Source organism: Periophthalmus magnuspinnatus, chromosome 8, assembly GCF_009829125.3.
Source record: "Periophthalmus magnuspinnatus isolate fPerMag1 chromosome 8, fPerMag1.2.pri, whole genome shotgun sequence".
Taxonomy (NCBI): Eukaryota; Metazoa; Chordata; class Actinopteri; order Gobiiformes; family Gobiidae; genus Periophthalmus; species Periophthalmus magnuspinnatus.
The window spans coordinates 21,124,110-21,143,436 of NC_047133.1; the positions used below are offsets into that span (position 1 = coordinate 21,124,110).

General features: G+C 40.0%; 3 protein-coding genes across 7 annotated transcripts in view; 1 reads left to right on the forward strand and 2 right to left on the reverse strand.

Moving 5' to 3' along the window:
• Positions 1–19,327, reverse strand: part of LOC117374337 (apoptosis regulator BAX-like) — a 240,471-nt gene that overhangs the window by 174,136 nt on the left and 47,008 nt on the right. The gene's annotated exons all lie outside the window — the stretch shown is intronic.
• Positions 9,544–13,941, forward strand: gosr2 (golgi SNAP receptor complex member 2). The gene is made up of 6 exons (XM_033970882.2): positions 9,544–9,704; positions 9,901–9,965; positions 11,049–11,157; positions 11,668–11,800; positions 12,661–12,801; positions 13,547–13,941. The coding sequence occupies exons 1-6, from the start codon at positions 9,676–9,678 to the stop codon at positions 13,706–13,708; spliced, it is 639 nt and encodes a 212-aa protein (XP_033826773.1). The 5' UTR covers positions 9,544–9,675; the 3' UTR covers positions 13,709–13,941.
• gpatch8 (G patch domain containing 8) overlaps positions 14,444–19,327 on the reverse strand; it is a 28,853-nt gene continuing 23,969 nt past the window's right edge. For all 5 annotated transcript variants that reach the window (XM_033970851.2, XM_033970852.2, XM_055223896.1 and 2 more), the window contains one exon: positions 14,444–19,309. In XM_033970851.2, the coding sequence (XP_033826742.1) occupies positions 15,352–19,309 (3,958 nt within the window). In that variant the 3' untranslated portion in view covers positions 14,444–15,351. The remainder of the gene's footprint in view (positions 19,310–19,327) is intronic.

Sequence of the window (19,327 nt, forward strand, 5' to 3'; positions counted from 1 at the left end):
TGAAATGACTAATGCACTTGCTCAACCCATAACAAGAACATGGAGCGCCTAGAGCTATGATCGGGCTGAGTGCAAACCTCTATGAGAACAGGTAGAGGGTCGTCACGGTGACGGTCTCGGGGCTCCCACACAAGACGATGAGATAGAGACGTGTCCAAAGATCCATACATATGTACAAGGGTGATTAGGTGAGCAGTGGAGTTGAAATGACAGCAATAGGGGAGATGAGGAAAAACATGTCAAATGCACAGTCTTGCTTTTTAATGTATACTGCAAATTTGTTTAGTAATTATTTATAGCATTGAAATAATTACTAATATGCAGTTTACTAATTGAGTTTCTTAGACCACATTTTGTCAAAGTCTACATATGGAGCTTAAGAATGTCACTGGTCTCACATGACACAGTAGAGCAGATCATGTACTAAACAACATGGACCACACTCTAGTCCACAGCAATGTTCCCTCTAATTTTTCACGAGTCTATCATATCTAAACACAATATAAAATGTGTATTTGTATATTTGTATATAAAATATATTCAAAACAAATATATATTTACAAACCACACACTGCAAACAGTGAACAAACACACACACACTTCAAAATGTAAACAAACACACACTGGACACTAAGAACACACTGTACATGTGACAATGTGACAGTCATTCTGCTACAGTGGCTCAGTGGTTAGAGGTTGTAGGATCGAGTCCCGCTCGGACCAACTTCGGGGGGGCAAATTGGCATTAGCTAATGCTAATGATTACACATGATATATTTGACCCACAATTAAGTCAATAGCAGAATAAACCACGCTTACCGATCAGGAACAGCATCCAGTCCATCAAATCATAAGGTCCTCTACTCCTGAGTCCATCATGAGATCTTCACTCTGTTCCACGAACCGCTCCGGGTCCGACATGTCTCTAGTTTAACTTGTACAAACATACACAGTGTCCTCGGTCGCGTACTTCCTTTGTCTTGTCCGTTTCGTCATGTTTAAAACGCAAAACTGCTGCGTAACATTGCGCCCGAGGGCGGGCCGTCGGAACGTTAAGGGGTTAAACACTTAGCATCATTAGCGAGTTTTCAGTCGGCCACATCGGCTAAAACACTGGCAGCGGCGCATGAGGAGCCTGTCAATGACGTGGATAAATGTGAATGTGAATCGTGAATGTGAATTGTCTGGAGCAGCTCGACACCGGTCACACTCACTGACTCACATTGAAAAATAGCGCAGAATTAATTGTTGTGTGTTTATTTTATTTTCCAATTCTGGTTCGATTTTTTTGTGCGCAGCACAGATTTTCTGTGCGTCGAGACCGTGTCTGCAGTGCGCAATTGCGCACGCGCGCAGCTTAGAGGGAACAGTGGTCCACAGTGATTCCCAACATGCGGGTCAGGACATTTTTTCCACTCCACATATTGTTGAGAGCATTTAGTTAAGATGTATGAAGGGAGTAGGATTGCAATGTCTAATCAAATTAATTGTGATTTACGGACTATTGAAATAATAGCTATCTAGCTATCTACAGGTTGATGGTGCGATTCCAGCTCCAAAAAATTAATGCTGTTGTTATGTGTTTAGGGAAGACACTTAACCCACCTCACCTGTAGTGTCTGCGTACATTATTGTGTGAATGGGTCCTGTGCTCACATCTCTACACTGGCTTTCTCAGAGAATAGACTTTAAAGAAGCTCTACTTGTGAACTTGTGAAGTCTCTCCATGGACCAGCACCAAAGTACATCTCCGGTTGTGCCATATGAACCATCTCTCACTCTGAGGACTTCAGGGACAGGCCTCCTGCTGGTGCCCAGAGTCAGGACTAAACATGAGGAATCAGAGTTTCTGTTTTATGCAGCTAAAACCTGGAACAATCTTCCTGAAGATGTGAGACAGGCCTCTAGTTGGACAATGTTTAAATCCAGACTAATAGTTCTGTTTAGCTGTGCATATGACAGATTTTTTTTCTCTATTAATGTTAATTGCATGATGATAATTTGTGTTTTAATTAGCTTGTATTATGAATTAATAAATAAACTTGCCCTGCCTTCTCTCTGCTTGCTGCAATTGGATTAACCAAACACAGTGTGATATTTACATTACAGTTACAGTTTTGTTTCAATCCTCCAGTCTTGCTCTCCCACTGGGAATCTCCTGGGGGAGTCTGTTCCCATGATGCACACAGACACCTGGGTTTACATCCCTACACAGAATGCTCTGTGATAGGACCATGGACACGATAAAACCCCATAAGGCACCTACATAACTCCCTCCTCGCTGTTTGACGCTCGGCACTCCCTCTCTGACCTCCATTTGAACGAAAACACAACTTTCTCACACAAACAACGTCCATGAGAGGAAAACACAGATAAAGCACAAGCTCAGTGTTCTCTCAACAAGCTGCACCTCTGAGAAAAAGGTTTCGCATACCTGCTAAGTACTATTTACAATTCTCCAAATGGTTCTGTAAGAGGCTCAGTGTAATTAAAACAACACTAAAAACCTTTCTCTTAACTTTTGCGTAACTTTTTTTGATTTAGATGCCACCTGCTTGTCTCCATGGAGATATTTTTGCTTGCTTGTATACTAGGATTCAAGCAGTGGTGGAAAAAGTATTTAATTTTGTTACTTAAGTAAAAGTACAGATACAGAAAGAAACATATACTCAAGTAAAAGTATCACATGGAAAAACTGCTTAAGTAAAAGTATGAAAGTGCATGTTTAAAAATGAACTTAAAGAGTAAAGAGTAAAAGAGTGTAGAATTTGAGATCTAATAAAGCTTCAAATGGATTGGTTTTGATAAAGATTTGTGTTGAATTTTGTTCAACAGAAACAACTGAATCAATGGGTTTTTTTCTAGCTGTTTTGTGTATATATATATATATATATATATATATATATATATATATATATATATATATATATATATATATATATATATATATATATATATATATATATATATATATATATATATATATATATATATATATATATGTAAATTTTAATTTTGTTCAAGATGTTAAAAATAAAACCCTCCCCTTTTTCAGCAGGTCTCAAACACTAATAAATTTTTTTTTAAAAACTTACTTTTCAGTGTCGTTCAAAAAAATGTAGTGGAGTATAAAGTGAAGTAAAAGTAAAAAGTATCCACTGTAAAATGGACTTAAGTAATGCCTAAAATTTATACTTAAACACAGTACTTTACTACTTTTACTTTGTTACGTTCCACCACCACATAACCGGAAGATCAGTGGTTCTGCTCCCACTAGTGCACGCTGTTGTTGTGTCCTTGAACAAGACACTTTAGCTGCCATGTTGTGTGTAACTGGCATAAAGCCTCACATTGAGAGCACTTGAAACCACCATTTGAAGAAGAAATGTGACGGACAAGCAATTCTTATATTGAGTAGAAAATAAATACAAAATTAAAAAACAGAACAGACGTTTTGGTCCAACAATGGATCAGATCAAATAAAATCAAACTGACAGAACTCAGGAAGTGGTTAATGTATTGTATGTGAATTATTTAAGTTTAATTACTACAGTACTGATTGCACACCTCATGCTACAGGAAGCCAAATTAATATGGCAACTCTATGGGACCAAGGATAAAAAAGTTGCACGTACAAGGGTCTAATAATATGTAATGTTATTGGGTGGCGATGTAGGGGGAACTCCATGCCATGTTGCCATGTTTGTGTGAGAATTACCAGCCCAAAGACGACGTGGACAGTATCTCTCATCCAGGAGTCCCAGGTGGTATGGCCACAGGGCTGCTGCGTGGGGCCCGGCAGATGGATCCTGGCTTTGAGGTCAGACTAAACATGCAGCTGTGTGACAACAGAGAAACAATAAAGCCACAGAGCACCATCTTATATAAAAAAGATCTACTAAAAAGAATATTGTTATAACTTTAAAAGAACGTATTTACTCAGCTGAAATCACTTTCACTGCAGTGCACAGAACACAATACACAAAAAGAAGTCTATGAAGTTGTTGTGTTGTTTGGGAATTGTGAAAAGTGATACTATGCGTTCATTTAGTGTTGTATATACGCTCTTATAATGTGGTTAGGATCAATATAAACTGCATAAACTGTTGGAGTGTCATTCTCCTTTAGGGTATTTACAAAAAACATCTGCCTCTTGTAGTGAGATTTACAGATAGCATTTTGTTTCCTTATTGTGTACTGGATGATGCAGTGCTTTAATCATTGTACTGTAATTCATCCAGGCTTGAGACTGGCACAATAAGGAGAACTGTGAACCCTAGTGGCAGAAAATTCAAAATGTACGTGTAAGAAACAACAAAATATAAATTAAAAAAGACAAGGATATTATTATTACTATAAGTAGTAGTATTATATATGATCAGAACTACTACAAGACCATGTGGTAACTATAAAGGGCCCATATTACACTATTTTCTGATCTATGTTATAATGTTGTTTCCTCATCAAAAGCAGGCCTGGAGTTGTGTTTTATTTCATTCACACATGTTTCACACACAAACCCTGCATATTTAGGCTGAGTTCTTTTCTCAAACAAAAAATACTCTGTTCCGCCTTGTGATGTCATCATGTGGTAATACAGGAAGAGCTCCACTGTGTTTTTAAACTCCATACACCTACACTCGAATTATTTGGATAATTTCAGCCCAGAAATGCCAGTCTCTACAGAACAAAAACAAAAAGGTAGCTATTAACTAAAATTACTATTGCATGATATCACAAGGTGGAACAGAGCATTTTGAGATTTGGAGATTTAGACGGACTAATACATGCAGGATTACTCAACTCCAGGTATGTTTTTGATGAAGTAACAACATTTTAACATGACTAAAAGCTCACACGAGTCATTTTTGCGTAATATAGGATCTTTAAACAACTACTACAATCACTGGCTTGAAAATGACATTCTATTCTTCTAAAAATTGTGGACTGTTTTTAATCATCATGGGAGTCTCGAAGTAGCATTGCGTATCAATCAAGCCTTTTACATAGTATCAGAATCAAGTTGAAACTATTATTATCGCAACAAGAGACTATATTAAAACACAAATACAACTGAAACCAGAAGTTTACATACGCTATATAAAAAGACACATGCTTTTTTTTCACACTTTCTGACATGAAATCAGTCTAAACTTTTTCTGTTTTAGGTCAATTAGGATTATCAAAATTATTTCTATTTGTTAAATGCCAGAATAATGAGAGAAGGATTTTTTTAGACAATTTTTCATTACTTTATACAATGTCAGAAGTTTACATACATTTCATTAGTATTTGGTGCCATTGCCTTTAGTCTGATTTCATGTCAGACTTTGAGACAAAAAGCATATGTGTCTTTTTATATAGTGTATGTAAAGTTCTTGTTTCAAATATAGATACATATATATACATACATATTGAAAACTTTACCTATAGTCAAAATGGACACCGAGGGCATGTGGGTTAACAGTGACAGGCCTTCATTTACTTTCATTCATTGTCTCATCAAAGCTTCAAAGTTAAACTGATCATCTCCCGGGGCGTCCCAAGAAGATCAGTGTGCCTCTCAGAAATGACTGGTATCCAAAAACTGTTGACCCAAGGCGCTTTCTGCTCCCCATAATTTCCCTCCTCACTTTGTCTGTCTTTTGCAATAAGTGTTGATGTACGTATAATATTGACGGGAAAACATAATTAAATATGATGAAGGAAACCCAATAACATATAATTTATTCTTAATGAGTAAAATAGCAGTATAAGGTAGTCATGGTTCAACGAGCGCTTTCATCCTCTCTCTTTGCTGTCGTAGTAGCTCCCCCCTGGACAAAAGGGTGGGTTGATTTTGGGTGATTTTAGTTTGAACCCCAGGAAATGCCATTCTGTTATGAACTGTTGACCACACAGACATGTAACTCAAGTCTAAAGACCCTGAAATCTTCTGACATTAAAGATTTATAAAAGTAGGCTACGCTGTCTGGATTCCTTAATAGCATGAAAAATCATACCCAATAGAAGTGTGATACAGATCTGCTAATACAGAGCTCATAATTCTGCAAAGTTAAAATAGACAGATGGTTAAACCAACAAACAGACATAAACAACTCAAAACAACATAAATATATACAGGAACTAACCTTTATTTCAGTGAACTAGTCGAGAATTATTTTTTGATTAGTCAATTTCAACTATAAACTACTAGAAATATGTTAAAATATGCTCAGTGTAGACTTTTAGTTATAGAGAGAACCTTTACAAACAAAGTCTATTGAGAGATATGGATTTTTTCATGCCCAATGCCAATACTGAATGTTTAGAATCCAAAGAAACTGTTGGCTGGTAAAGTATGCCGATATTTTGGTGCCGATATGTAAGGCCAATTTTGATTATTTTCCCCAAATTCAATAATCTGAAATGACTAGAAACTCGTCCACAGCCTGTAGTGAAGTTTTGTGCAGAATCCTCTTCACATTAAAGTGTTCAAATAACGTTTTATGTGGATTCTTTAGGTATCTGGTTGGACCAGACAAAATATCGGCCTAGGCTGGAGATTTAAGAATAGCCGATATGGTAAAAAGTGTAAATATTGGCTATCCATCTCAATTCAATTCAATTTATTTTTTTAAAGCCCAAAATCACAACAGCAGTCACCTCTTAGGCATGTAAAAATGATGCTGAAAAAAAATTAAATTAAAGCTGATCCCTAAGATGATCTGCTATTTTGGTGATAACGTATTTTAATTCAGTCTGTTTCAGTTCACTCTTATTGGACAGGCTCTGTTATGCTCCATTATTAGTCACAAGTGAATTTAACCAATCACAATGAAGTGCAAAATATGAGAAGAGGTAGATGATGTTAGTTACTTCTTCATAACGTATATAAAGACACTTCCTACTTGGAAGTCAAAATTGTGATATTGGCTCTTGAAAATCATGATATTATTTTTTTTCACATATATCCCACTCCAGGTCCAATAGTTTTAGGTATATCAAGCAAAAAATACTTACATAGTACATTATATAGTATTACTAGTTATGTGTACTATTCAGGACTATAATTTGAGCAGTACTTCATTGTGTAATAAAAGTTTTTAGAGTGTATGTTTATGTTTTATTAAAAAAAAACTTCCCTTGCGTATAATTAAAAGTAGGCATTCTGATTGTGCGGGTTAGGCCTATGCACTTGTCAACAACAGCCATATTAAATGTGTCTACTAGTCAATAAGGATGTATAGTAAATATATTTTAAAGATTCACAGCATGATGAAAAGGCTATCCCCATTCATTTTGACATTAATTTGTGCTGATGTAGGCCACCTGGAGTTCAGACGCTGCTCTCGCCTGTGGTGCTCAGGTGTGGAGGAAGACCAGTAAGCTCGTGTCATCCTCTCCCGGGGGCTAAAAGACAAAGGACAGACAGTGAAAACCTCATTGACCTTCAGAGACAAAGCTAATGCTATCCTCGTTTACGCTATGGGAAGGTTCCTCTGCTTTTTCCCCTGTGCAGGTAGTTAAAGCCATACACCTCCAACCCTGGTGCCCTGAGGATGTGTTATGACAACCAAAAAAAAAAAGGAAAAAACTTAAACCGCTGGAGCAAGAAGTGGCATGAACAGATCCCGGAGTTTTGACATGTGGGGGCTGGTGAAAAGGACCACTGTTGGAGGGAGTCTAGCCTGAAGATACAACCATCAACTCAAGTACCATCAGGAAAACTGTCTGAGATGTCTGCTGAGTGCATGGTTGCTCAGTGGGGTAAACAAATACATAGCTTTCAATACAAAACAGGAGCTTGTCACAGTTCACTGCACTGATTGGGTTAAGATGCTAATCAAGGCAATTAGTACAGTTAGCTTTGAATACAGGGAGCAAGGTGAGGCATCATTGTGTTAACATGTCAAGTAGCACCTCGGGGTGATTACTTCGTCACCAAATTGTTAGCAAAACCAAAGTTGCGAAATAGAGTCATTAGATTGATCTGGGAAATTTAAGCATGGAACTTTCACACAGGCAGTCAGTGATGATAAACTCACCTTCTGACTTAACACGATTCTTCTTAGAGGTCTTAGAGGTCTTTGTAATGTGACCTCTAGTTGATATCATTAGTCTTGGTGTCTCCAATGTCTCCAGGCGAGAAGGAAGCTCAGGATGGACGGGCTGATATCATGACACCTATTTGTGGAAAAAAGAGGATAGGCTAATTAGAGTGAGTCAAGGTGAACTGACACAAACCACCCTTAGGACATGTTTTGCAGAGCCAGTCCTGTCAAATGTCAATGTGTTATAGTGCTGTGGGAGCTTGGGAAAAGGATGTCTCATATCACATCTTCCAGCAATAAAAATCAAAAGAAACACTAGACCAAACATATGTATCACGAAAGGCTGACGTACCAAGGGATCATGAGTGGCATCGTACAACCAGTCTGAAACTTGCACACATTTATACGAGGGCTAGGTGAGCTTCCCATCTAGGATAACCAGATTTTCAAATGTCAAAACTGGGACACACCCGGGCCGGTATAAATAAAACTGCGAAAAGAGTGAGTAACATAGTCCATTCTTGACTCACTTGTGGGTTGGTACATAATCTGAGGGACTTCTGTCAGTAGATTTTTTTGCCTTATCCTCATTTTCAATCACATTTTTTGGTATTTTAGGTAAACAAAAAACAATATTCCCTTCTTTTCTGTTGGTGGGTATCGAATTGGTCAAAACCTGGGATATTTTTGCATAAAACTGGGACAAATCACTGATTTTGGATAAATCTGCTGAGACATGGGACACAGGGCTAAAAACTGGGACTGTCCCGGGTAAATAGGGACATCTACTCACCCTATTCCTATCTCAATTTGAAATACTGAGATCTAGGTAGTCTAGGAGGCTACTCAGAAGAATTAGATGGGCCAATTATCTAAAAAAAAAAAAAAAAAAATCTCTTACACTTAAATCCATTTGATGAAACTTGTTCATCATCTTGATATTTAAGGGTATCTCATAATATTACTAAAAGATCAAATATATATATATATATATATATATATATATATATATATATATATATATATATATATATATATATATATATATATATATATATATATATATATATATATATATATATATATATATATATATATATATATATATATATATATATATATAATACATCCAGTATCCAACCAAAATAAAAGGAAGACCTAACAAGCTTATTGTTATTATTATTTTTATTTTTAAATCTTTATTTTATCGTTTATAGACGTGAATACTGGCCAACTCTACGAACTCAACTAATCACACAAGATCGTCTATTGTTGTTTGAAAAAGATCATAAAAAACACAAGCGCTTGAAAAACACTTTTAAGCACTTATGCATATCAAGTGTGTAGCATATTAGATCTATATTTGTTTTGACATTATTAGAGGTCACAAAAAATAAAAGTCGAGTTTTTGTAAGTATACAATCCACAGAAGCAGAGTGAGAGCTCTTCATTTTTTTTCTTATCTCAGTTGACGTTGCACTTCCGCTTTACTTCTTCCGTACACAGCTGATGACGTGTTCACTCACCCAGTCCAGTGTTAGCCGAACAGCTAACTCGGCTAAGTTACCTGTAAGATCACAGCTGTCCTGGAAAATAAAGTTATAAATCACAAAGTACACGACACAACGCACGATATCGAGCCATGGAGACGCTTTATCACCAAACTAATAAGTGAGTTTATTGCCTTTTTCTCAAAGCAGCTGTTGTACCTGTTGTAAGCATGAAAGCAGAAGAGGAAAACGTATAACAGCACTGTTACTTTTTCAATAATAGCACATTTCCTAGTTTTTGTACAGTAATAACACGTGCGTTTTAAAGATTTGTCTGTTGTCAATGTAGTTATTAATATTTCTTTCTTTCTGATTAGACAAATTCAGGAGGTCCAGTCACTGATGGGCAACCTGGAGAGAACAGACCGAGAGTCAGTGCACTGTGAGTAACCCATTCATTATTGTATTATGTGTATAACAGTTTTGTCACTAGTATCTAATTATAAAGAAGTAGTTGTGCTATGACTCTTTCTTGGTGCCTCTTTTATTGGCTGTCTTTGTGATAGTGGATTGACAGTTGACACACTGGTCATGAGTGGTTGTTTTTGTGGCTGGTGGTGCCATTCTGGTGCCAGGGCAGGAAGCAGCTGGGTGGGTGCAGTGACAGATGTTTGGGAAGGCTTCTTTTAGATAACTGTGGGAGCATAGACTGTACATATGGGTGGGAGCCAGGCATCAGACACACCCCTTGTCTTCTCAAAGTATGACATCAGATTATGTTTAGGTAAAGTGAAAAATCTGGGAGCCTAACACTAATGAAATGATTAAGAAGACCACCATACATTGTTAAATGGGTACTTGACGTGGCACCAATTTTCAGCGTTATTGCTTCAAATGGCTTGAATGAAATTGATTTTCTTCCTCCAAAATTCAACTCAACTGCACAAATATGTATTCTATAAATTACACATTATTTTAGAATGAAGTTGCGTTTAATTTCTTTGTATTTTAACAAAAAACACAAAACCCCCCAAACGTCAAGTACCCAAATGCAGATGATGAAACACCAAAGCAATATATACTTTTTATCTAGCCATGCAAGATAAAGGTGCTATTGCAAGTATTACTTGTTTAAGTGCCCTTTGCTATTATTTGTAAGTTGGAACAATATACAATCAGTGAAGGTTTGACATGATATCTTAACGCAGCCAAAGTCCAGATGTTGTAGTGTGCTTTATAGGCAATCTCTCTGTAATTACTGGGTCAATATAAAAAATAAAAAAAACATAAAAAAAACACCTGGTGGCTTATTGTATCTGCCACATCTTATCTGCAAGTCAATGTAAAATTGATTTATTTGCTTTAAATAACAGTAAACTATGTAATGTATTGCCTCACCTACTGGCTTCTGTCCTCCATCATTTGATAATTACATTCAATCAAATCCAATCAAACAAATTACAACTTACTGAGGAATTTAAAAAATGATTACAGTAATAAATCAATATTCATTTTCCATTTTTAGTATTAGAAAATGAGCTGTTTGGAAGAATCGAGCAGATCTTCAATCAGTTAGAACGTCTTGAGATCCTCGCCAGCAAAGAGCCACCAAACCGCCGGCAGAATGCTAAATTGTAAGTTGGGATTAAATCAATTGGAGGTGAGCAAAAAGCCCCAGAGTTGGCAGTACTGGGGGGAAGCCATATATCTCATAATGACATGGGGGAGGGAGAGGGAAGAGGGCAGAAGGAGGGAGGGAGGGAGGGAGGGAAGAGGAGAGGAGGGGTGTAAGAGGACGAGACAGACAGACAGCCCCGTCCTGGCCTGTGGCGACATGGATCTATGAAAACATATCCTCACAGTCTCCCATCATCACCAGCATTCCTGTAGCATTGGGCAAAGATTCATTTTGAGCTGGGTAAACAGGCCTTAGGGGACAGAGTGCGCCCCATCCCACGACTCTCCTCTCTGATCCTAGCTGGTTTTCAGAATAAGCAAGATTTACAGGAAAAATGTGTTATTAGAATACTTTATATGATTAAACGCTACAGGCAAGTCTCAACGTTATAAAATGATCTAATCAAATGTTTTAGATCATATAAAATAATACAAACGTCATAACTTGTTTTCTTTGTTTCTCCCAGACGAGTGGACCAGCTTAAATATGACACTCAGCATATTCGTACTGCTTTGCAAAATTTCCAACACAGACGATACACCAGAGAAGCCCAAGAGCGAGAGCGAGAGGAGCTGATGAGCCGAACCTTCACAACCAATGCAAGTCCAATATACGTCAATCAGGCAGAATATTATGACCATTGGCCTTTTATTATTTTAGTCTGATCCTTAGTCTATCACCATATTCCGGTATTTTCTGATCTATGTTATAATGTTTGTTTCCTCATCACAAACATGCTTGGAGTTATTTTGTTTCCTTCACATGTTTCACACACAAACCCTGCATATTTAGGCTGAGGTCTTCGGAAAAGACTCTGTTCCACCTTGTGATGTAACATGGTAATACAGGAAGTGCTCTGCTGTGTTTTTAAACTCCATATATCTTAGGCACACTAGAATCATGTGGATTATTTCAGCCCTGGAATTGCCAATCTCTACTGAACTGAAGTGCTAAAGGTAAAAGGTAGCTGTTAACTTAAAAGCTACCACTTAATGATATCACGAGGTGGAACAGAGCATTCTGAGCTTTGGAGATGTAGACAGACTAATAATAAAGAGTTACTCAAACATGTGTGAATGAAACAAAACACAACTTCGGGTATATTTTTGAGGAGTTAACAACATTATGGCTTAAAACTTACAAGAGTCAATTTTGTGTAATATAGGACCTTTAACTGCCCAACTGAACAATTATGACTGTATAATTCACTGTTATTGGTTAAACAGAAAAGAGAACAGAGAAACACTGAATCATTATGTATCAATATCACCCAAACAGCTCATCACAAGGATCAGATCACAATAAAATTTTTATTTTTAATACTGCAGATTATTTTGCTATATACTTCTCTGCAGGCATTTATAGTAAACCCCAAAGTATTTGAAGTCAGCCATGGACATTATTCGTTCATAAATCTGATACAATTTAATGAAGTGTACCGGTAATTTCTCTTTAACAGGATGCCGATACTTCCATACCCATAGATGAGACTCTACAGTTAAACTCAAGCTTGCACAACGCACACCGAGGCATGGATGATCTGTTGGGCAGTGGCAGCGGCATCCTTAATGGACTAAGAGATCAGAGGGGCACACTCAAGGTGGGGGCACAATCCATACAGTCTTTGTGCCAAATCTGAACAAGTAGAGAAGATCAAGTCAGGAAGATGCATTGTTAAAATTATTAAAGAAGACAGTTATCTTAATATAGAATAGTATCTTATTTGCCTGGGATCCAGAATACACACTTCTTCAGTACTTTACAAAGATGTGAGAATTTCCCTGTTTTAAAATGGGCATGATTGACAGGTGGATCAGCCAATCGGGGACACATATGGTTTTGGAAAAAATAAAGTAAAAGTCTCACAGGGGGCTGATACGTTCTGGATTTTGTAGAATCAATGAGTGAAGCACTAAACTGTTAATCTGAGGTGAGATAAATTTGATTTTACTTGTAAATCATAGGTGACCAATGAGCTTTTTCATTTCATATGCGTCACTGAAAAAAAACCAAAACAGATCTGATTGTACAATCACATTTGACCGGGCTTAAGATGCAATGGAGGACATGGCGGCCCAACTGATATCAATCTGTATGAAGAATACAGAGTTGTCATTCTGGATTTGCCAAGCTAGACATGTGGCTTTGTTTCTAGGGTGGAGATGCGCCCGGCCTCTTCTTATCTGGGTGTGTCTTATTCATCAAAAACCCTCTGACGAAGTATTACGTCAGTACTAGTGTTGATCTTTAGTCTGTACCAATTAGTGCAGTTTCAACATTGTAATTGTTTGTAGTGGCTGGACTAATTACTGTTTGAAAAATCAAGGTTTTTGTTTTTTGTGCAGGGAACTCATAAGAAGATGTTGGATGTGGCAAACATGTTGGGCCTTTCAAATACAGTGATGAGGCTTATAGAGCGGAGGGCTACTCAAGATAAGTTCATCATGATTGGAGGGATGCTGGCGACCTGTGTCTTTATGTTCTTAGTGATCAGATACCTCGGCTGATCAACCCTCTACTGGACAAGTGTGGGAATACATCATGGACTTTGTATTTTTGTCATCCCTAATTAATATGAAAATTGGCAAAGATAAAATGTGTAATTGCCTCAATGCCATTGCAGTTTTTGTATCACCAGTAACATACTTCATAGATCTTAATAGCAAATATTTAAGCCCATAGAAAGTCACTGCCATACACGCATGCTTTTCTAAGGCCTCTTGATGATGAAAATAGCGTTACGGTTTTATTTATCAGTGTTAATGTCATCCTGCCTCTTAAAGCATGATTTATCTTCAGTTTTCTAATTCTGTATTTTAATTTAATGTATACAATATGTTTACTATATTTTGGAGTTTGGCAAATCAAATATTTTAATAAAATGTTTTTGTTCATATGTATATGATTGTCAGAGAACCACAGCTTTGAGACTTGAGTGTGCCATGATGGATTGCTTCTGTACACTTGCTGAGACTAGATTTTTAGCAATTTTTAAAATATTTCATTATAAATGCATTCAACACCATGCGTTCCTTTACTAGCTTCATCTATACTCATGTCTCTATACCATCTTTATCCCGTTTAGTCCCACTGTGTGACTGACTTAGTTCATAATAAAAAAATCGTATTTTTCTTTTGTTCAGCATCTGTCCTTCATGAAAACCATATGTACTATATAATAAAACCGTGATTCAAGACGAGTTCGCCACCTAGTGTTCAGAGTAAAAAGGACACTTGCAATATATATGAACTCAACATTTTATTTGCCAAAACAAAGTCGTTCTTTTAAAAAATAATAGTTGCTACTGACATGTTGTTAATGTTTACGCCCTCTGCAGTCTTTACAAGTATAAGAGATTTTTACCTGGATACATTTGTTGTCCATTAAACTTGTTTTTCAGTAGCAGTTTTAACCTCTACAATGGTTACATCAGATTAATCTACAGCAGTTATATTTACAAAATTACACAAAAGCAAAAAAGCTCTTCCTAAAAGAGCATTTAGGAAAATAATTTAAAAACAGAAAAAATACAATTATTGCAGTATACTACAATCGTATTGTTACATGATGCAAAAAAGCATCATTGTCATGTACAGATATCAGTGCAATTCATTCACATAAACCCTTACCACAAGAAACATTAGCTTCATCTCAGAGTAATGAAGACAAGCTTCACTCTCTTATTTAAAAATGATGGTACCGTGTTTGGAAACTAGATCTGAATTTAAGATGACCATCATCACTGGGCTTCACATTATAAGTAGAAATAAGGAGCAGGCCTGAAATGCATGCTTTGACTTGATGCCGTGACCCTCTTCCTGACATGATTTACTTAACAAGTCAGCCATTATATGTTGTATGTAGATTTCTTTGGCTAACTGCAAACTGAGCAGATTAAGAAACTTATGTGTAAAACAAAAACTCCAGTAGTTTGCTCGTTTAAAAATGTTCTTAATAAACACCAGTGTCAGAGGTATTATAAAACACCTTAAAGATTTAGGTCATTACCAAATGGTAATGGCTAAAGAACAGTTAATAAAAGTTAGTGTCTCTTAGGTTATCTCACTGTAGGCCAGAAGAAAATTGATTGGATCATGTGACCAATAACATGACAATTTTATATGGCTGGTTTGGTAAAATGTGCATTGCTCAAGAGCCATGGTTAGGAGGGTGTTGGAGGTCCTGCCCTGAGAAGAAGGGATGGAGCAGTGGGTGCAGCTGGAGCGCTGCTGCTGCAGCGGCTTGAGAGGGCCGCGGGGTGAAAAGAGTGGGGTACAGAGCTGTGTGGGGGACATGGTGCAGGGCCAGAGGAGTGTGGTGAAGAGCAGACGCTGGGATGATGTGGATGGGCTGTCCAGAGAGGAAGGCAGTGGGATGGGCCGGAATGAGGCCAGCATGTCCCAGAGAGTGTCCTAAAGAGTGACCGAGAGAGGGACCCAGAGGGGAGAGGGAGATGGGGGTGAGGTGGTGCTGAGGGATGTGGTGTACTTGGGCGAGCTGGGCGTGGGCTGGGTGTGGGTGGTGTGGGTGACCAGGGTGAATGCCCATGGCAGCTGCAGTGGCAGCGTGGTGCTGCAGAATGGCGTGCTGCACTGTGGTGATGGAGGTCCCAGAGGCCACAGACACAGTGGGCTGTTGGATGTGGATTTGCTGCAGAGCAGGGGGAGGAGGGGCGGGTGCCAGGTTAGCGGCCGCAGCTGCAGCTGCCGCAGCAGCCGCTGCCGAGGGAAACGTCTTCACCTGTTTGGCCAGGAGCTGCTGCTGGATGTGCTGCTGTGCGGCCTGCTGCAGCTTGCTGTATTTCTCCATCTCCTCCGGGGTGAAAGTGATGGGCTGACTCTCCAGAGGAGCCAGTCCATCCTCCTCAGCCTCCAGGCCATCCTCCTCCAGGGCAGGGGGGTAACCAGCATAGGCGTGCATTGGAGGCTGCTGCTGCATGTCGGGCATAAGTGGTTCCATCATAGGGTTTTGAGAAGGGTCTTGCTCAGTGTCTCCTTGATATGGACCCATTATCATGGGTGCTTCCTGTTCAAACAGAGGCCTGGGCTCTTGAAGCATCTGCTGGTCAGTGGGAGGCTGCTGAGCCTCTTCTGGCACAGCTGTGCTCTGGGGGGCCTCCTGCACCTTCTGTACTGGCGGAGCTGGGGGCGGAGGTGGAGGGGGAAACTCTCGAATGGGCTCCACCAGGATGATCTCACTGTCAGCCTCTGAACCCTTTCCTTTGTCGCCCTCGTCTGGTCTGGTGAGAGGAATCACTGGCTTCTTTCCTGCCTGTAGTTTACCAAAGAGTGGTAGCATGGCTTTGTTTCCCAGAGTGGGGGGAAGCTTGGGGCCAAAGTAACCCTGTGGCGGGTCCTTGATTTTACCTCCAGATTTAGTTCCTGGAGCAGTATCATCAGAGCTCTTCTTGGACTGTACTTTTTCCAGAAGCTGTCGAGCTGTAAGTGTGTTTTTCTGTTCTCCTGCATCTCGAGAGCCGCCTACTCTCAGAGCCTGTGAACTCGATGAATGCGTGCTGCGGTTAAGGCCTCGTGAGGAGGACGCCCGAGGTGACTGGGAGCGGTAGATGCGAGAGCGGTTAAAGTCTCTGCGATGTGTGTCACTGTCTGCTCTGCTCCTGGCCCCCCTGCGATGGGGTGAGCCTTTAGTAGAGGACGAGGAGCGGCTGGCAGAACTGTGGCTGCGGCTGTAGCTCCGTCTCCAGGACCTGCCGCTGGTACTGCGGCTCCAGCTACTTGAGCTCCGGGAGCTACTGTGGTGATGCCTCCGATGCCGCTTGCGGCGGCTGTAGCTGCGTGAGCGAGAGCGTGAGTCGTCAGAGGAAGAGGAGGAGTACTGATGTCTCCTGGACCGCCTGCGCCCTCTACTGCCCCGTCTCTCATACTCAGAATCTGATGAGCGTTTGGAATGACGGCGCCTGTGCCCCTCTGTGCTGTAGTCACTGTAACTCTCAGAGTAGCTGCGGCTGCGGTGACTGTAGCGGCTGCTGCCTCGAGAGGAGCGCTCTGAGCTGCTAGAGTAAGAGCGACTGCGGGAGGTTTGACCACGATGTCGTCTTCGACTACTACCCCGCCTCTCCCCTCGTCGGGGGGAGCGGCTGTGGGAGCGTCCTGACTCCTCGCTGTGGTGTCTCCGGTCTCGGGGACTGGACTTGTGATGGCGTGAGCGTTGGTTTGAGCCTCCATCCTCACTGTCGCTGCTGGGGGGTCGACCAGAAGCTGGACTCTTCTGGGCAGATGTGGAGCAGGAGGCACTTTGCACTACACTCGCATCAGTCTTCTGACGCTTGGTGCCACTGTGCTCCTCTAGTGAGTTTGGTTTATCACTGCCTTTTGCAGACGCTCCCTCCTCTGCTCCAGATTTAGAAGGCACTTCTTTTGTAGCACGTTTCCTCTTCCCTGGTTCAGCTCCAGTGCTGCCAGTGGATGCACTCACTGTGGTTGGTTGATTTGATGGCACTTTATCCTCAGACTTCACCTTAGACTTGTCTTTCTCCTCACCTGAAGGCTCCTCTTGGTCTGGACCTTTATTTTTGCTTTTCTTTCGTTTGTGCTTTTTCTTCTTTTTAGTTTTTTCTTGGGCTGATTCCCCCTCTCCCTCTGCCTCTTCACCTGCTCCTTTGTCCTTTTCTTTGCGCTTTGAATGTTTGGACGACTTCTTGTGCTTTTTCTTTTTTTTCTTTTTCTTGGCACTACCACTTGCTGCTTTCAGTGCATCACTGTCTGGTTGTACAGGCTCCTCCTTTGGAGCTGCCTTCTCTTTGTCGGTGCTTGAACCAGGTTTATCAGTGGAATCAGCTTCAGTTGTTGAAGCAGCTGTTTGTACTTTTTCATCTGATCCTTCGGGTTTAGGAGATTTTGATAGTTTTGCATTTCGTACACCTTTATTACGAGACAATTTGAAATCAAAGTAAAGCGGATTACAACTGTACGACAGAGAGGGCTGGGCTTTAGTAAATTCAAGAAGCTCAGACGGCCACTGTAAAGTAGTGCTTTCATCTTTACTCAAAACAGGGAAAAAAGGACCAGTAGGTATTTTAGGGCCCTGGTCTGAATTTACTGCCTCTTGAGTGTTGTCAGTTTTAGGTGCAGAGGTAGTATCAGGGGGTGTTGTGTTTGCTGAACATGGTGGTGTTTCCTCCTTTTTCAAATCTGGAGGTGGAGGGTCAGCTTCTGGTGCTGATGTTGGATTACTTTCTATCTCTTTTATTTCTTTTACTGTTGTTGATTCGTTTGTAGTTTTCTTTGACTGTTTCTTACTTCTTGTGGATTTATTTTCACTGGTCGATGTATTTTCACTAGTTCTAGTTTCATTTGTTTTACTTTCACTGTTTTTTGTTTCAGCTACATTGGCTAGCGTCACCTCATTTATAACTACTGTAGATTCATTTACATTAGCCTCCTTCTGTTCTGGGGTAACTTCAGTAGTTTTCCCCTCTTTCTCCTCTTTTTCCTTCTCTTCCTCATCTTTGCTTTGATTCTGGTCTGTTGCTTTCATGAATAACAAGAACTGAAAGTGAGGCTTGACCCGACAGTGAGCAGGCGGGATATAATGATAGTACTGAGGTTCCTGTCCACAATACCCATCCTCTTTCTTCATCATCATTTTCAATTTGTTCAGAGTCGACGCTAGAGACGCCCCATCATCAGGCTGTTGTTCCTCTTCTGTGGGGGCTACTGTAACTGCCTCTACTGCCTCACCCCCTTCTGATCCTGGCTTTGGGCTCTCCGTACCTCCCCCCACTCCCTCCTCTTGTCCTGCAGCCTTTTCTCCATTTTGACTTTCGCCTTCTTCTACAATCTCCTCACCATGATCTGTGAACACAGCAGCCGCTGTCTCAAGCTTCACTGGCGTTTTCTTTGCGAATGAAAAGGAAACACTAACTTTTGATCCACCGCTGCTCGGAGTAGGGGAGGAAGAACTGTTTTTGCCAAGAGAGAAACTGATGGTCGAGCCTTGCTTTGGGGATGCTTGTTCACTTTTGTCTGTAACTGGGGCTTCCAATGCAATTTCTGGCACGTTTTCTAATGCCATGTCACTATCCTCAACATTTTCTCCATCTACGGCCACTGTAGTGGTTTTAAACTTCGGTCCACTTCCAGGAGTACTAAAACAAAAACAAAAA

Excerpts from the sequence above, each read along its gene's own strand:
- gosr2 (XM_033970882.2), top strand. The coding sequence starts at position 9,676 with ATGGAGACGCTTTATCACCAAACTAATAA. Across the intron at positions 9,705-9,900 it reads CTTTATCACCAAACTAATAA|ACAAATTCAGGAGGTCCAGT; the intron begins GTGAGTTTATTG and ends CTTTCTGATTAG. Across the intron at positions 11,158-11,667 it reads CGCCGGCAGAATGCTAAATT|ACGAGTGGACCAGCTTAAAT; the intron begins GTAAGTTGGGAT and ends TGTTTCTCCCAG.